The sequence below is a fragment of the Leptodactylus fuscus genome, chromosome 3 (assembly GCF_031893055.1).
Source record: "Leptodactylus fuscus isolate aLepFus1 chromosome 3, aLepFus1.hap2, whole genome shotgun sequence".
In the NCBI taxonomy this organism is placed as follows: Eukaryota; Metazoa; Chordata; class Amphibia; order Anura; family Leptodactylidae; genus Leptodactylus; species Leptodactylus fuscus.
Window position 1 is genome coordinate 56,777,462 of NC_134267.1, and position 17,733 is coordinate 56,795,194.

Consider the following 17,733-nt stretch of genomic DNA (forward strand, 5'->3'; position numbering starts at 1 on the left):
GTCTGCAGCTGCACCTTGGTTCCTGTAGGGGTGACCACCTTAGTCTCCCCAGTCCCTAACTCTCTTGTAGCTCTCGCCCTATCTGTTGGTTAGGCCTTCGTGTTAGAGAGCCAGGAGTTGTCGGGGCCAAGGCTAGCTTGGGAACAGCTGACCACCACCCGCAGGCAGGGCCTAGCTAGCTGCTGTAGCGTCAGGGAAAGTCTCCTTCCTCTGTTCCCTTATCGGTGCAGTCTGCAGTCCAGATTCTCGGTCTGGGCATAGACACGAACGTAACACGTGTGAATGGGGCTTTACTGACCTTTTAATTATGCAAACAACTTTGGACTGCATTTGCTGTAATTTTGAACAATTAATGTTCACTATTTACTTTGTACAGATCTGTTTTATAGTGACCTTGCAATGTTATTTTGACCTGTAATAATATCATGTCTGCTATCAAAACAGATACCGTGTGACATAAATAGTGAAGGGACTCCACTCAGTCCAATCTGCTCCACAGTACCCTCCATATAGTAATCTGCTCCACAGTACCCTCCATATAGTAATCTGCTCCACAGTTGCCCCCACACAGTATAATGTGCTGCAAAGTGGCTTCCACACAGTACAATTTGCTCCACAGTGGCCCCCACATAGTATAATCTGTTCCACAGATGAGTGCCCACAGAGAGGGCTCTGAGTGCCACCTTTGGCACTATAGCTTCTACCTGTTGGTCTATGGCTTCTAGTACCTGTTTGTCTAGTGGGATCTGCTATCCTGTTACCTGTTGGCCTATGGCTTTTTCTACCTGTTGGCCCAGCACCTTCTGTATTACCACTGATGCCTGTGTCCTTGTGTCTTTTGTAATACTTCTGCTACTGTTGGCTTTGTGCCTTCTTCTATATTTCTGCCACATGTCCTATCCTGTATTCTTGTGTAGGACATTATATATGTGACAGGTGTATAAGCCATCTATTCATATACAACTATATAAGATTGTCAACCTTTCCTTCTTCATGCATCATACACATTATACAAAAGGCAAATAAGAGGGCTTAAATACCATTTGCAGACCATCAATTTAATAACCATTTTCGGTAGACATGCAGCTTTAAATAGCCACCATGATATTTTCCAATGGTTTTCTTTTTAAGTCTGGTACTGTGGCACCTTTGCTTGCATGACCAACAGGAAGCAACATGAGTAACTTTTCATTGACAGGACGTTCAAGCAGTAATCTGAGTCGAGGGCCGCAATTGAGAGGAGTTGTGGTTACTGTAACCAAACCTGCATTCTGGACACAAACAATTGTCAGTTATTAACAGATTCTGAAGATAAAAAGGTTCCAATTCATTATAATAAAAATAGGAAACTGAAAAATAAATCCCCCTTGAGCAACATAAATTAAGTATTTAATAAAATAATTATTGTAAAAATGGCAAATTATGTTTATTAAACAAAAGTCCTGAAAAATTAAATTTAATATTGACAAAAATTAAAATACGGAGATTGACATACAAAAAAAAAAAATACATTTTCTGTACCTGAATTGCAGCCAGAAGAATTCCACACGCTATTGACACACTGATCTCATTATAATAATGGGTCCTTTTCTTATTAGAAATAATTCCATATACTTGTTTGAAGATCAAGATTAAGTAAGGTGCAGTATCTAAATATTCCTTAACCCAGTTGGTTCTATAAGACAATAGAATACATTATAAACCAGCTCATACACCAGCATTTTGGAAACAATAAAACCAATAACAAAGCTTTGAAGTACTTGGAAAAAACTAGTTATTGCTACTATATGGGCTAAGTATGGCGCACGATAAACTGTCACTCTGTGAGTATAGTATGGAACTACGTAATGTGAACAAAATATGGCATTGTATGGGCATTTTATGTACCCATGTTGCCAGATCATAACACAGCGTGCAGTATATAGTATACACAGTGGCGTAACTAGGAATGGCGGGGCCCCGTGGCGAACTTTTGACATGGGGCCCCCCCCAACCGACACCGACGTCGAAGACCATCGACCGGCCCCCTCCTCCGCACTCTATTATGTCCCTTACTGGCCCCTGCACACAGTATTATGTCCCTTACTGGTCCCTGCACACAGTAATTTGTCCCTTACTGGCCCCTGCACACAGTATCATCCCCAATAGTGCCCATTGCACACAGTATTATACCCCATAGTGGACACCCATAAACAATTATTATACTCTGGGGTCTTTTCAGACCCCAGAGTATAATAATCGGCGACCCGGGGGTATAAAAACATAAAAAATTACTGTTTCTTACCTGTCCCCCGGCTCCTACGCTGTCTTCTCCGCCGCCGTCCTTCTGAAATGACATCAGACGTCACATGACCCGGGACGCAGGCCGGGTTAATGTGACGTCAAAGACATCAGAAAGGACGTCAGGAAGGAGGCCTGGCAGGATCGTGGAGAGGTAAGTAACACTGTTTGTTATGTTCCCTTACCTCTCCCGATCCGCCGATCATTATACTTGGGGGTCTGCAAAGACCCCCTAGTATAATGATAGTATTTGTGGGGTCCGCGGTGTCACTTACCGATCCCAGCCCAGCCAGGATCGGCAAGTGAATAAGGCCCGTAACGGCCTATTAAAAAAAACCAAAAAAACGCAGCTGTAGTGCTGTCACCGGGCCCCCTAATAGCCCGGGCCCTGTGGCAGCCGCCTCCGCTGCCTCTACGGTAGTTACGCCCCTGAGTATACAGTATCTCTGGAAATGAGCAATGTAGAGCAATATTTATTCAACAACATTATGGCAGTGTATAAACATATTCATAAACATAATAATTACAAAAAAAAAAATCCTACTTTAATTTTTTCAGGTCATTAACCCATTTGTCTCCCATTCTTTTTTGGTAGTTTATCTCTTCCTCTTCTTCAATAATTTCTCTAATCTTATGCTTCACTTCTGGATCTTCCACCACCACAAATGTCCATGGCTCAGTATGAGCGCCGCTAGGAGATGTCCCTGTTTGAACATAAAAAAGAGAAAACTTTAAACAATTTTTTAAATATATTGGGAATTAAATGAATACAAACAATTGCTTTTTTATGGCTATTTTAAGAAGTTGTCTGACAAAGAGAACAGGATTTTCCTTTTCTGAAAACAGTGCTTCTCCTAGTAGAAGACATTAGTAGAAGAATATTATATAAATATAGTAGGGCGTGACAATAACTTAATAAAATGATGCAACACTGGCTAAATGAGGAATTGCTGGTGTTATTTTGTAGCAGAATTTGTTAGTATATCCAATGGGAGAAGATTATAGTTGAGGTCGGAGGCAACTAGCATCAGAGCGCTCCAGCCGGTGGTCAGACGTCTCTACCGCTTTCCATCCACCATTATGTTCTAACAGCAGATTTTACTGCTATTTTTTGCTATTTGACTCAGCCCTTGATGATTCAGATAGATGAAACGCATAGGGCTCTTTCTATTTAGCTAATTGGTGTTGGGGTAGCTCCCTTGGGTGATTTTTCAATGATCTGAGTTGCAGCTATTCTTCCCCTGTTACCCTGTTGATGTGCCACAAGGCCAGTATCCTCAGGGAAGGGGGTCACTTACCTGCTCTGGTTCTAAGGGTTTTTGAAGGTGATATATCCACAGCCTTGGAAGCTCTGCTAACACTTGATATTATAGCGAGTGAGGTATGTCTCTTTGTGGGCAATGGAAAGTGTAATTATGGATATGATATTGATCCCCTGCTGGGAGCTCCTATCAATGAGTGCTGTGTTGAACAACTAGCTGGGCTATCGCTAATTGTATACGTAACCAACCGCTGTTAGGTCTTAGTGGAGACAGTCTCCTGTTGTTTCATGTTTTTAATAAAACAACAAAAGTGAAGTTTTATTTTTGTTATTTTGGTCACCCAGAGGAATTTGTTTTCCCTCTGTGAGCTTGAGGTTGGAGGCAGCTTTCACAATTACAGTAATTTGTAATGCTTGAGCTCTGTTCTTGCTGGTGTACTACCTTCCCAGCAGACCTAGCTACCTGGGTACTTACATGTATGCTCCTATCCATTTCAGAATTAGTGTTCTCACCTGCTAAACTTTCTCCTGCCAATCCCTGTTTGCCTGTATCTGCTTTTAAGTCCTACGTGGGCTGAGAAATGTGTTGAGTTTCCTTGGCCTAATTCATTGCATGCATGTATTCTGCTGTTTTATGCTAGAGTCTGTCTGTCCTGTTTGGTATGCTTATCTTATTGTCTGTTATATCTCAGTTCCTGTTGGGCTATGGCTTCTGGTGTACTGTTATTTTTGGCCTAATGCCTTCTGAAATACCTCTGCTACCTGTGACCTTGTGCCTTTTGCAATACCACTACTGCATGAGGCCTTTTGCCTACTGCAATTCCTTTGCTACCTATGGTCTTGTGCCTTCTGTAATACTGCTGCTACCGGAGGCTTTGAGCCTCCTGAAATATCTCTGCCCTATATTCTATGTCTTGTCCTTTCCTATATTCTTGCTTAGACCTGACCTATTTGATCTTTAGGTTCTGTCCTGTTTTAATACACTATTCACATCTTGTGTTTATCTGTATCTATGGCACCATAGTCCCAAACTGTCTGGTCAGCTGCTACCAAATCAGGACCACCTCAGGTGCTAGCAGCCTGGCATACTCCCCACAGGGAGGAACAGATCTCTCTATGGGGGTAATAGGATATAAATCAGGATGTCTGCTAGGACAACGCCCTAAGAGACCCAAGCCACTGTCCATTACACAATTAACAATAAAAAGAAATAGTACTGTATATACATATTATGATTTCCTTGTTGTGGTACCTACAAATATATACAATATATATGGTTCTACCGCACTTGTGATATGCAGTTTAAAAAAATATTCAGCAGCAAATAGTGACTACAGGCAATTTACAGCAACGAGACATAAGCGGGGCCATTGTGCCACATACAAGGAAACCAGAGGATGAGAGTAGTTGTAGCTGTGTTGTCATTGGTAAGCCAAGGACTTCACCAACTTCTCCAGTACACCTTCAAAGTGGGGGCAAGCTTGAGGGAGCCTGTGGTGTACCGTTTTGGGATGGTAATTTCCCCGAGGCACTTCCAGTTGGAGAGGGGTTTCTTGAGCCAGATGATGCCCAGGAATAGGTGTTAACGTCAGTGCCTTTTATCTCCACTCCAATATGACTATATTCTGTCTCTCCCACTAGCTGTACGGTACCCTGTTTACCTATGTACTTTAGGGTCTAGGCTTTGAGGTCCTGAGAAACCTCCAAACTAGGTACTTCACTCCCTTCAGGTGGCTGATAGCCCTATCTCAGGTCTGTAGCAGTGGTACATGGGCAGATGGCTCTGAAAAAAAGCCCAAAACATCTTTCTCAGAGACATCCTCAAGAACTGCTTCAAACACTAGCCTCAGCTAACTGACCCTTGGAGACTTCCAGCCTCCTCGTCTTAGCACCAGCCTATCAATAAACCAAGTCCTCCTGCAAAGGAGAAGTGTACAAGTCCAACACAGTGGATTCCATAAAAGGGGTAAATAACACATGGGAAGTTACAACACAATACAAAAATTATAGACAGAAAGTGGCACATACAAAGACATACAAAACATAAAAAATCAGCAGTGTCCCCAGGGATAATTTAATTGCAATCCCCAAATGGCTATGATGGTGTTCCAAGCTGTGTGGTTTGGGGCATTAGGATTGGGATGTACTAGCAAGAGGGAGCTGCAGAAATTGACTGGTGTGAATATCAATGAAGATTTTGTGTTGGAGACAATAATAATTTTAATCTACTTTCAAGACTCGGGGAAAGCGTAGCCAAGGCAGCTTTGTGAAATAGCGAAAAATAGGGTATAGTCAGCCCATTGTGCTGGACCCAACAGCTAGTGCCTCACAAGGCCAAATAGCTACGTTTGGTCAGTTGCTGAACCCAAAATTCTGGAAAGACCTCATACAGGTTTGTAGCTGGGGATTGAAGAGGGGGGCGCTGTTTTTCATGGATCCCTTATACATTTCAATGTATTGAATGGACCTTCAAAACATCAGTCATATGAATAACCTCAATTCATATACAGTGAATTTAATGCAACAGTGTAATGGGCGTTATTTGTGAATGTAGACTAAGTCACCAATGAGGGGGTGGTTGTCTAGTATTCCAAATACCCACAGATAAGGTTTATATAAGGTGCCAGTCAATGCAGTGAACCATTGTCTGACCTAACATCAAGTAAGTATGTCCTCTTTTTCAGTCATTTGTTTTTGTGAAGGGGGCTAAGGTTGCAGCATTTTGGAACGATATCTATTATGACAGCACTTCTAACCAAACACTCCCATAGTTTCATTAGCCCAGGATTTCCAGGAGAAGGTGGACGGGATCAGAAATCCATGCCTTCAATGAGACCATGAGTACTGGCATGGCAGGGGGATCTACAAGAGGTCACAGTATTTAGCAGGATTGTTTTAGAAATCCAAAAATGAAAGGGACCTGCAGCCCGGATGATGTTGTCGATCACTTCTCTCGGAACGGCCTCATCACTGATAAACCTCACAGATCTTCTTTGGTTGAGCAATTCATAAAATTCCTTTGATCTTCTCAACATTTCCAGTTCAGAGTAACGTCTTGGACTAAAGGGAACATGTGAGAGGTTTTCTTCATCCATATCTGGCCATTCATCTTTCCCTTCTAAAAAATAAACAGGATAAAGATATATCAGGTATAGGGGAAACAGGAAGAACTTTCTTTGTGCGATCACTTTTATCTTCACATTTTTCATGACACTGTAAATACTGTTTTATTACAAAATGTCATAACAGTTACTAGAAGGGTAACATCTATTAATATCTAATCTGTATTAATACAACCTCCCAAGGAAACAATAAAGGATATATTAGAAAAGAAGTTGGAGTTGCTTGAATAAGTGTATTTAAGGCCAAGACCCCACATTGCGAAACCTCAGAAAAAAGACTGCAGTGTGAATACTGTGATTCCAAAAAAACTAGTGTTTTTGAAAATCTCAGCATGTCAGTAAGGGTCTATTCACATGGAGGAAAATGGTGAGGAATTTGGTGTGGGATTTCAGCGCTGAAAAAAAGCCTCCCATTGACTTCAATGGGTTCCTTTTTCTGCTAGCAAAAAAAGTCAATGAGAGGCTTTTTTTTTCAGCGCTGAAATTCCACACCAAATTCCTCATCATTTTCCTGAGTGTGAACGGACCCTTATACGTACGGAAATGCTTCCATTTTCTATATAGGTATAATAGAGGCAGAAGGTCAGCAGAGGGAAACTGGAATTTCTGTGAAAAACACTGCGTAAAAAACCCGATGTGTGTCCACCAGATTGACCAGAATCTCATCCACTTTGCAGGTATTGTAAAATACAGCGCTCTTTGCCTCAGAGTTTCTGCCATAACCAAAATACTGCATTTTTGCAAAGTGGGGCCACAGCTTATGGGTAAGGCCCCATGTAGTGGGTTGCAGACAAAAAGCAATATGAGAAAAACCACAGCGGAATCCCAAAATTAGGCTAAGACCCCACCCCAATTTATGGAAATGTGCCCCCACCCCCCCACCCCCAAAAAGTTGTGTTTTACAGTACCATCCACACACTGCAGGAAAAAAAAAAACACTGCGGAAATGCTGCATTTTGATTTTACCTGAGGAAAGAAAGCCATGGTGAATTTTATCAAAATCCCCCTTACAATTTAATGTGTTAGTGAACAACAGGTCCATATTTCATTGACTGTGACACTCTAAAAATTGCATTTGGGCAGTCATGTCACTTTTCAGTGGGTTAGATTTTCTTGCATTTTTGTTAAACAGACGGATATGGATGGAAAATCAAAGAACATAGACAGAAACCTGATGAAATATGGACATATGAATAAGGTCTTAACTGTATGGCATTTCATGGTTGCTTGTAGCATGTAGACTTGCAAGTACAGCACTGCAATTTGTGTAGTTAGGTCGGTGAATTCTGTGGGAATTTCTTCTCCTCGGTTCCTGCCCCTTCTCCTGGTAACGAGCTTTGTCACTAATTACTTTATATTAGTCATTAGCAGTAAAAACAATCTCTTAATAACTAGTACAAAGAGCAGCACTAAGGTTAGGTTCACCTTCCACCTGAATTTTATGGTGTGTAAGAGAAAATCTAATCATCTAAAATTGTGATGGTGTTGCAGAAAGTATCAGAAACCTACGCTGGTTCTTATGTTGTATGGCTTATATTGGCATACCTCCCAACCGTCACGATTTCCGCGGGACAGTCACGATTTGGGTGACATGTCCCGCGGTCCCGGTTGGAGGGAGGTATGTCCCGATTTCAACTCAGATCTGCGTCCAGAGGACGCAGATCTGAGTTGAACACATATGCGGCTGAAGCGAGGAGCTGACCTGTGTCAGCTCCTCGCTTCCCCGCTGCCGCCGGTCTCCCTGACACATATGCGGCTGAAGCGAGGAGCTGACCTGTGTCAGCTCCTCGCTTCCCCGCTGCCGCTGGTCTCGCTGACACATATGCGGCTGAAGCGAGGAGCAGGTCAGCACATCGTGTCTACAAGCCAGGAGCCGGCGGCAGCAGCATATGTGTCAGCGAGAGAGACACGCAGCGGCGAAGCGAGGAGCTAACCTGTGTCAGCTCCTTCCTTCAGCTGCATGTGTCAGCGAGAGAGGCGCGCAGCGGCGAAGTGAGGAGCTGACCTGTGTCAGCTCCTTGCTTCAGCCGCGTATGTGTTCAACTGCGTCCTCTGGACGCAGATCTGAGTTGAAATCGGGACATACCTCCCTCCAACCGGGACCGCGGGACATGTCACCCAAATCGTGACTGTCCCGTGGAAATCGGGATGGTTGGGAGGTATGAGTAGGAGGATTATACTGTGTGCGGGCACATGAAAAATTAACGAGTGGGCAGAGTCAACACAAAAGTGGGCGGGGCTAAATTTGCCGCACATTTTGTCCCTCTTTCCGTTCTTCAAAAGTTGGGAGGTATGTATTGGTACAAAACTTGGGCCTGTGCTGAGTTCTCTAACTACAGTAATAGATGTATGGAGACAAAAAGAACAGCAGATGGCGCTCACAGTGCAGAAATAGTAAGTGAACAAGGCAAAATGGTGAAAAATCACATCCCCGGGTTCAAAAGTTACATTTGCAAAGTCCACATCAAATATAAAGTAAATAACAGGATTTGTATAGAGCTTGTGGTGTTCAGTGTTAAACAGGCTCGGGCACTGTAATAAAGCCAGTGACAAAAGGTAAATGGTAAAATGTTCCTTCAGTAATAAAAAAAAAGCATGGGCAGAGATTTGGGGGAGGTCATGTTTGTGTTGGATCACTGTTAATTTATTGAACTGCAAACCTGGAAGCTGTCCTGGACTGGCTTAGCACTGAGCGGTGGATTGAGAGGTCCTCTCCCTGCCTGCAAACGCCGCTAAGCCCCGCCCCTTCACGTCACCCCACCCTCTTCACACCACCACGCCCCCTCCGCTCCGCCCCCTCCTCCCGGGGTGGGGAGCTTTCTGTCGTCTGCCTCGGGCGGCGAAAAGTGCAGGTTCACCCCTGGATGTGATGACGTCACTCACTTCGCGCCTGTAGAGAATGCAGTGGAGCAAGGAGAGGTGACAATCAGTGTTTTTAATGTTAATGTTTATGTTATGCTGTCCTTTGCTACTCAAAACCGACATTAAAATGTGGGGCAGATACAGGAGGGACAATATACTGGGGGGCTTATGAAGGAGACATTAAACTTGAGGGGCAGATAGAGAAGGACATTAAATTGGGGGCAACTGGAGGAGGACATTAAACCTGGTGGTGACTGGAGGAGGACATTAAGCTGGAAGCAACTAGAGGGGGACATTAAACTGGGGGCAACTGAACATTAATGTCCCCCTCTACAGTCATGGCCAAAAGTTTAGAGAATGACACAAATCTTCTATTTTCACATGCTCTGCTGCCCTCTGGTTTTTATGTGTGTTTGTCAGATGTTTTTATCACATACAGAAATATAATTGCAGTCATATTATGAGTAACAAAAGCTTATATTGACAGTTAGAATGAGTTAATGCAGCAAGTCAATATTTGCAGTGTTGACCCTTCTTCTTCAGGACCTCTGCAATTCTCCCTGACATGCTCTCAATCAACTTCTGGACCAAATCCTGACTGATCGCAGTCCATTCTTGCACAATCAATGCTTCCATTTTGTCAGAATTAGTAGGTTTTTGTTTGTCCACCCGTCTCTTGATGATTGACCACAAGTTCTCAATGGGATTAAGATCTGGGGAGTTTCCAGGCCATGGACCCAAAATCTCTATGTTTTGTTCCCTGAGCCATTTAGTTATCACCTTTGCTTTATGGCAAGGTGCTCCATCATGCTGGAAAAGGCATTGTTGATCGCCAAACTGCTCTTGGACGGTTGGGAGAAGTTGATCTTGGAGGACATTCGGGTACCATTCTTTATTCATGGCTGTGTTTTTAGGCAAGACTGTGAGAGAGCCGATTCCCTTGGCTGAGAAGCAACCCCACACATGAATGGTTTCAGGATGCTTTACAGTTGGCATGAGACAAGACTGGTGGTAGCGCTCACCTCGTCTTCTCCGAATAAGCTGTTTTCCAGATGTCCCAAACAATTGAAAAGGGGATTCATCAGAGAAAATGACTTTACCCCAGTCCTCAGCAGTCCACTCCCTGTACCTTTTGCAGAATATCAGTCTGTCCCTGATGTTTTTTTCTGGAGAGAAGTGGTTTCTTTTCTGCCCTCCTTGAGACCAGGCCTTGCTCCAAGAGTCTCCGCCTCACAGTGCGTGCAGATGCACTCACACCTGCCTGCTGCCATTCCTGAGCAAGCTCTGCACTGCTGGTAGCCCGATCCCGCAGCTGAAACACTTTTAAGAGACGGTCCTGGCGCTTGCTGGTCTTTCTTGGGCGCCCTGGAGCCTTTTTGCCAACAATGGAACCTCTCTCTTTGAAGTTCTTGATGATGCGATAGATTGTTGACTGAGGTGCAATCTTTCTAGCTGCGATACTCTTCCCTGTTAGGCCATTTTTGTGCAGTGCAATGATGACTGCACGTGTTTCTTTAGAGATAACCATAGTTAACAAAAGAGAAACAATGATGCCAAGCACCAGCCTCCTTTTAAAGTGTCCAGTGGTGTCATTCTTACTTAATCATGACAGATTGATCTCCAGCCCTGTCCTCATCAACACCCACACCTGTGTTAATGGAGCAATCACTGAAACGATGTTAGCTGGTCCTTTTAAGGCAGGGCTGCAATGATGTTGTAATGTGTTTTGGGGGATAAAGTTCATTTTCTAGGCAAATATTGACTTTGCAAGTAAGTGCTGGTAAGCTGATCACTCTTTATAACATTCTGGAGTATATGCAAATTGCCATTAGAAAAACTGAAGCAGTAGACTTTGTAAAAATTAATATTTGTATCATTCTCAAAACTTTTGGCCCCTGGGTTTAATGTCCCTCTCCAGCTGCCCCAGTTTATTGTCCCCTCTAGTTGCCCCCAGTTTATTGTCCCCTCTAGTTGCCCCCAGTTTACACTGGGACAGTTGGAGGGGGAAATTTAAACTACCGTATGAATTATAATTACTGGGTAAATATAAAATCATATACTGTAAAACCATCAACTACTACAAAAAAATTGTAACAATGAAAATACATCCTGAATATCAGATTATTACATTACGATTCATAACACTAGCAAAATTACAGATATGAAGTAGCAACAAAAATAATTTTATGTTTGGGGGTCACTACAACATGAGGAACTGTATTAAAGGGTTGTTGCAATAGTAAGGATGAGAACAACTGCTTTAGGCTAAGGCCCCATGTTGCAGAAGGCAGCAAAAAAACTCCGCAGAAAAAAACGTAACAGAAACACATCACATTTTCTTCAGCTGCGTTTTTCTCTGCATTTTTGCATCCCGTATTAAATCTAAGGGGAAGATGGGAGCGTTTCCCTCGGGTAACATTGACATGCTGCATTTTTTAAAGTTCAGCTTTTGCACAGTGTTTTTTTCCTACAATGTGTGGATGGGATTAGCCAAAACCTCATTCACTTTTATGGTACTTTAAAATGCAGTATTTTTTTCGGCTGCACTTCTGCCTAAGGCCAAAGCTCAGTCCCCAAGTTGTGTAAATGCAGCTTTTTTGTTGTAGATTTTTCTGTGATTTTTTGAGCCAAGGATTGAACAGAAGGTATGAGTATAAGAGCTTCTTATATATTCTTATTACTTTTGTAGCCATTCTTGGCTTTGGCTCCAAAAAAGTTACAAAATCTGCAACAAAAAAAGCTGCACACAAAATGGGGGGGGACACTGACCCTTTTTTTCACAGCATTTTTGTTGCATTTTTCTCTGCAGTTTTTCTTCCCTTATTAAATCAATAGGGAAATGCAAGTGTTTCTGCAGGAAAAATTGACATGCTGCTAGATTTTCTACAGTATCACCTGTAGTATTTCAATGGATAAAGAAGTTCCTTAGGCCCCTTGTGCTAATTCAATGTGCTATCCAAGTTTTTAACGGAGAGCACACTGACCCATTCATTTCTGTTAGCCCATGCACATGACTGTGTATTACATGGATCAGTGTACAGGCCGACAGCCCACATAACTCAGGACAGGTCCTGTTCCCGTCCATTTTGTGGCCCCCATTCATTGAATGAATTGAGATTTCAGTGGCACTGTGCTATATTGGGTACCTAGGTAAATCTTAAACTATGTGCTCTAGTAGTCTTTGATTTCGTTGCATTAGTACTAACCTTCATTGACCCAAACCTTAAAATGGAACTACCAGATATGTGTGTGTATGGAATCTCATTACTGTAGTTCCTGATGATGACACTCTGTAGTGAATGAGTGACACAAAAGTGGATTTATGATTTTTTAAGCATTGTACCCTTTAGCACTGACTGGCGCTGTCTATGAGATTTCCTGGTCTATGGCTTCTTGAGTTGTTATTATTTCCAGTTACGTCCACGTCACAATAAAAGCCCTTACAATTGACCAGGGAAGATATAGGAAATCAAAAAATTCAAGTGTCATGTTTAGGCTGTGTTCACATGATGATTTTTAAACTAAGAACTGCATGCTTTTCTAATTGCAGTAATGCCTAATACGCTTTACTATGTTTCATCTGAAAGTGAAGTGAATACAAGGAAGAATACACTAGAACAACAGGGAGAATATAGCAGAGAAAGGGCAAGTTTTTTGAATGTTCAAAAAACTCTTCTTCGGGAACTTGGAAGTGGTTTTTGGCGCAACCCTTTTTTGTCGCAGTTTTTGACAGTTTTTTGGTGTGCTTTCTGTTACATTTTTCTTTACACAGTTTTTTTCATTCCAACAAATTGTTTAGGGGTTGGATTTTCCTTATCTCTCCCCTTTTTCATGTTTTTATTTGACTTCTTCATTTAATATAATAAAGATGCATATTAGTTTGATGACTATTGTTGTGATGTGTTGGTTTTTGGTATGTAAGTGTTATTTGCAGCCAATTTCCACTTTGTCCATTACTAGACTTTTTGTCGGTAGTTTGTTGTATCTCTGTTTTGGGGATGGACCTGAAAAAAATGCTTAATACTAGTGGTTTTTATTGTGGTTTTTGCAAAAACCACATCCCTTTCCTGCCATTTGTGGTGACTAAGGCAAAGGCTGCACGTACCGAGCCACAGCCAAAAAATGCTATGGGAAAAACCGCGGTGGAAATGCATCTCTGTTTTTCCCATCAGTGCATTTCACAGAAAGTTTGTAGAATTTTCCTCTGTTGACTTTTTGCTTCAATTAGGGCTCGTTCACACGTGAACAAAGGGGCGGATTTTGACAGCGGATTTCACTTCAAAATCCGCCCCTTTACAATGGTGGTCTATGCAGACTGCCGGGCTTCTTTTCTCCTCTAACGGCGGGCTGCTGCTAGCGGAGAAAAGAAGCGACATGTCCTTTCTTCAGGCGGAAGCCACGGTGAGCTGGTACGCCTCCTATGTCGGCTCATTCATTTGAGCCGACATAGGAGGGGAAAGCCGCAACCGCGATGGTCGCAGCAGGCGGGTTTTGACCAGAGAGAGACGCGGCGAGCCGCGCGGACCCCCCAACGTCTGAACTAGCCCTTATACCTAAATAGAAAAAGCTAGTGCGTGCGTAGGTATAATTGACATGCTACAATTCACAAAAACGCAATGGTTTTTAAAATCACAGGGTGTCCGCAATGTGTAGATGGGATTAGCCAGAATTCTATCCACTTAGCAGGTACTGTAAAACACTACATTTTTTGTTGCAGCGTTTCCGTCATGGGAAAATCAAGGCGTTTACACTACGTGGGGCGTCAGCCTTAGTCACCACAATGTTGCTGACATCTCTTGAAGCTGGGGATTCAGGCTATAATATATTAGCAAATTACACTTTATTGACTTAAACCTCAGGAAATTAACAAATGCCCCAAGACACAACGTATAGACACAGCCTATTCTGAGGCCTGGTTCACATCTGCGTTCATAATTCCATTCAGGGAGTCCACTGGGGGACCCCCAAACAGAATACCGAATGCATTAAAAAGCGGTGAGCAACGAAAGCACACACACACCCCATAGACTATAATGGGGTCTTTCTGGTTTCTGCTCGGTTTCTGCACGAAACATGATTCGTGCGGACACCAAGCAGAAACCACACGGACCCCATTATAGTCTATGGGGTCCGTGTGCTTTAATTGCTCACCACTTTTTAATGCATTCGGTATTCCGTTCGGCGGTCCTCAAGTGGACTCCCCAGAAGGAATTATGAACGCAGATGTGAACCAGGCCTGAGCACATAAAACAGATTTGCACAAAATAATAATGGAATACTCTGAGGTCGTAGGACAGGAATTTGTTTCTATCAACATCTATTACTTATACAGTCCATAAAATCAATCAGAAGGTCATGTCATTTCTTTCCATGATCATGTCCTATTGCTGTAAAACCCCTTTAACTACAGAAAAGAAGCTGAATGATTACTTAAGGCTCAATTGCTCTGGTGCATTAGATTCCTAGAAATGTTGTGCCGACCTGGGTAGAGACGTAACTCCCTGTATATAAAAGTGGCACACACTGGCATATTATTAGACCATAGCTCCAACCATATAACTATTTGTTGTGAGTAAAGTGTTATGTTATAGTCAGATTTATAAATATATACTTTATACGTTCACCATTTCTTATGACTTGTTCAGTTGCTTCTAAAGATATCAGATACGCAGCCCCCTCTCCCTGGTGGAAGGGGATCACAAGGTATAACATTAATATCAGAAGTTCTTGTTATAATCATTTATAGCTAGTTTTTCCAAATTTTACACTGATCCCACTGCCGTTCCTTACCATCCTCCTCTACTTGGAGATCCGTGCTGTCTTGCAGATCTTCATCCACCCATGGTCGAGATTGTACTTTAGTTGTCTTCTCAGCTTTGCCATTTTTCCCATCCGTTTTCTTAATACTCTGCAGAATGATCACTATTAGCACACATATGATAGCGATATAAAATGGGCTTAATAATGAGAAAATGGCCATGGCTTCCTCGCTCCTGTTCACAGACAACTAGATCTCTCTACAGCTCTATTCTGCTATTAAAGCAAAGCCAGGAGAAAGGGGAGGACTACTGCTCAGATTTCACAATACGCCAAGCGTGGTGGAGCATGTGACATTGAACTCCTAACTTTTTATGGCTCAGTGAACAGGAATCAAGTGGTTTTTATGTTGATATTGTGTTTTTCAAGGAGGGGGTCAGATTCTCACACAATATCAGTGACAACACACAGCGTAAACATCTTTGCAGATATAGTAAAATATAATACAGGAATCAGGACTGTACACAGTGGGGTGACAGGGTTAAAACATCACCCTTTTGCCCTCATTCCTCCTGGTAACCATTGCTGCTCTCCTCCTCCTGTATATAATGCTTTCCGCCATCTGCTGGTGAAAACTGAACATTACATGTGAGTTGTGTAAAGACTGTATTCTGACTGTACACCAGTACCTTTCATAGATGGAATTGGCTATCCATAGCTGTGAACATACTTCAGCGCAAATAGTACACAGTAGTACAGTCCCTGGGCCTCAACATGGCTGACACAGTCCTTGTCTAGTCATCAGAGATGTAACAGGTAACCATTGAGTCCATAGCAAAACGTGTAATTCACACAGTGATGTCACAGTACAGATATAATGCACACAGTGATGTCACAGCACAGATATAATATACACAGTGAAGTCACAGCACAGATATAATGCACATAGTGATGTCACAGTACAGATATAATATACACAGTGAAGTCACACCCAGTACATACCTCCCAACTCTTGAAGGGTAGAAAGAGGGACAAAATGTGCGGTGTGCGCAGCGTGCTGTAGCAAATTTGACTCCGCCCACTTTTATGTTGACTCTGCCCATTCTCATTCATTTTTCACGTGCTCCCAAACAGTATAATCCTCCTACAGTCACCTGTAAATTATGTCCCCCCCTCCATCTCTCCCTCAGTTTCATATATACCTTTCATCTGCCCCTAGTTTCATATCCCCCCCTCCATCTCTGTCCCCAGTTTCATATTCCCCCAATTTCATGTCCCCCCGTCTCTGCCCAGTTTCATGCCGTTCTCCCCCCCCCCTTCATTTGCCCACAGTTTCATGTCCCCGTCTCTGCCCCAGTATCATGCCATTCTCCCCCCCCCCTTCATTTGCCTCAGTGTCATGCTGTTCTCCCCCCTTCATCTGCCCCAGTGTCATGCTGTTCTTCCCCCACCTCTTCATCTGCCCCAGTGTCATGCCATTCTCCCCCCCTCATCTGCTCCAGTGTCTTTCCGTTCTACCCCCCCTTCATCTGCCCCAGTGTCATGCCGTTCCCCCCCCCCCCTTCATCTGCCCCCAGTTTCATGGGCCCCCCTACATTATGTTCCACCTTAATGTTTAACAAAAACAAACACTTACACTCACCTTCAGATCTCTCCCCCACCGCTCTCTCCACTCTCTCCCTCATACACATAGTTGTAGGCGTGATGTGACGTCATCACATCATGGCTACAAATGCCGGAGCGATGGTCCGGGGCACAGGCAGTTCTATATACTGCTGGAAAGGCGACAGTGCGCTGAATTCAGCGCACTGTTGGCTTTCCCGATCTGTGCCCTGCGTAAAGAGCTAGCGCTCCCGATACCGTAGCTCTTTACAGTCAGAAAGGCGTTCCTGACAGTCAGTCAGGAACGTCCTTCTCCACAGCAGTGCCTATCTCGCTGTACTGTGTGAGCGGGGAGGAACGCCCCCTTCCCTCCTGATAATACTTGTCTATGGACGAGCTGTGTGAGCAGAGGGAGGGGGCGTTCCTCCCCGCTCACACTGTACAGCACGATAGGCACTGCTGTGGAGAAGGACGTTCCTGACAGACTGTCAGGAACGCCCTTCTGACTGTAAAGCGCTACGGTACCGAGACCGCTAGCTCTTTACCCCGGGCACAGATCGGGAAAGCCGACAGTGTACTGAATTCAGCGCACTGTCGGCTTTCCAGCAGTATATAGAACTGCCTGTGCCCCGGACCATGAAAGGTCCTCTTTGCCTATGTATTCAGCCCATCGGTGTCGGCGTGCTGTAACCCCTTCTTTCCCCAGCAGCAAACTGACAGTATTATGTATTACAGTACATAATACTGGGTGCAGAGACCACTATGGGGCATAATAGTGCATGTGCAGGAAAGCGGCGTGGGGGAGGCATTCGGTCAGGGTCTCTGGGGGGGGGCCCATGTCAAAAGTTC

General features: G+C 43.5%; 1 protein-coding gene across 2 annotated transcripts; it reads right to left on the reverse strand.

The window, feature by feature from the left end:
- Positions 1 to 1,078: 1,078 nt before the first annotated feature.
- Positions 1,079 to 15,553, reverse strand: IYD (iodotyrosine deiodinase). 2 transcript variants are annotated; one of them, XM_075266588.1, is made up of 5 exons: positions 15,316 to 15,553; positions 6,462 to 6,656; positions 2,825 to 2,984; positions 1,522 to 1,675; positions 1,079 to 1,271 (listed from the first exon to the last, which is right to left on the reverse strand). In XM_075266588.1, exons 1-5 carry the CDS (start codon positions 15,503 to 15,505, stop codon positions 1,089 to 1,091), a joined length of 882 nt encoding a protein of 293 aa, XP_075122689.1. In that variant the 5' UTR covers positions 15,506 to 15,553; the 3' UTR covers positions 1,079 to 1,088. The 2 variants fall into 2 exon arrangements, with proteins under 2 accessions (XP_075122689.1, XP_075122688.1); XM_075266587.1 differs by having other exon boundaries at positions 6,462 to 6,659.
- Positions 15,554 to 17,733: the final 2,180 nt, after the last annotated feature.

Bases quoted from the DNA above. Each gene is read 5' to 3' on its own strand.
- IYD (XM_075266587.1), bottom strand. From the start codon at position 15,505: ATGGCCATTTTCTCATTATTAAGCCCATTTTATATCGCTATCATATGT. The intron at 6,660-15,315 runs GTAAGGAACGGC...TTTATTTTTTAG, and splicing joins TCTCCAAGTAGAGGAGGATG to AAGGGAAAGATGAATGGCCA. The intron at 1,272-1,521 runs GTACAGAAAATG...GTTTGTGTCCAG, and splicing joins TTCTTCTGGCTGCAATTCAG to AATGCAGGTTTGGTTACAGT.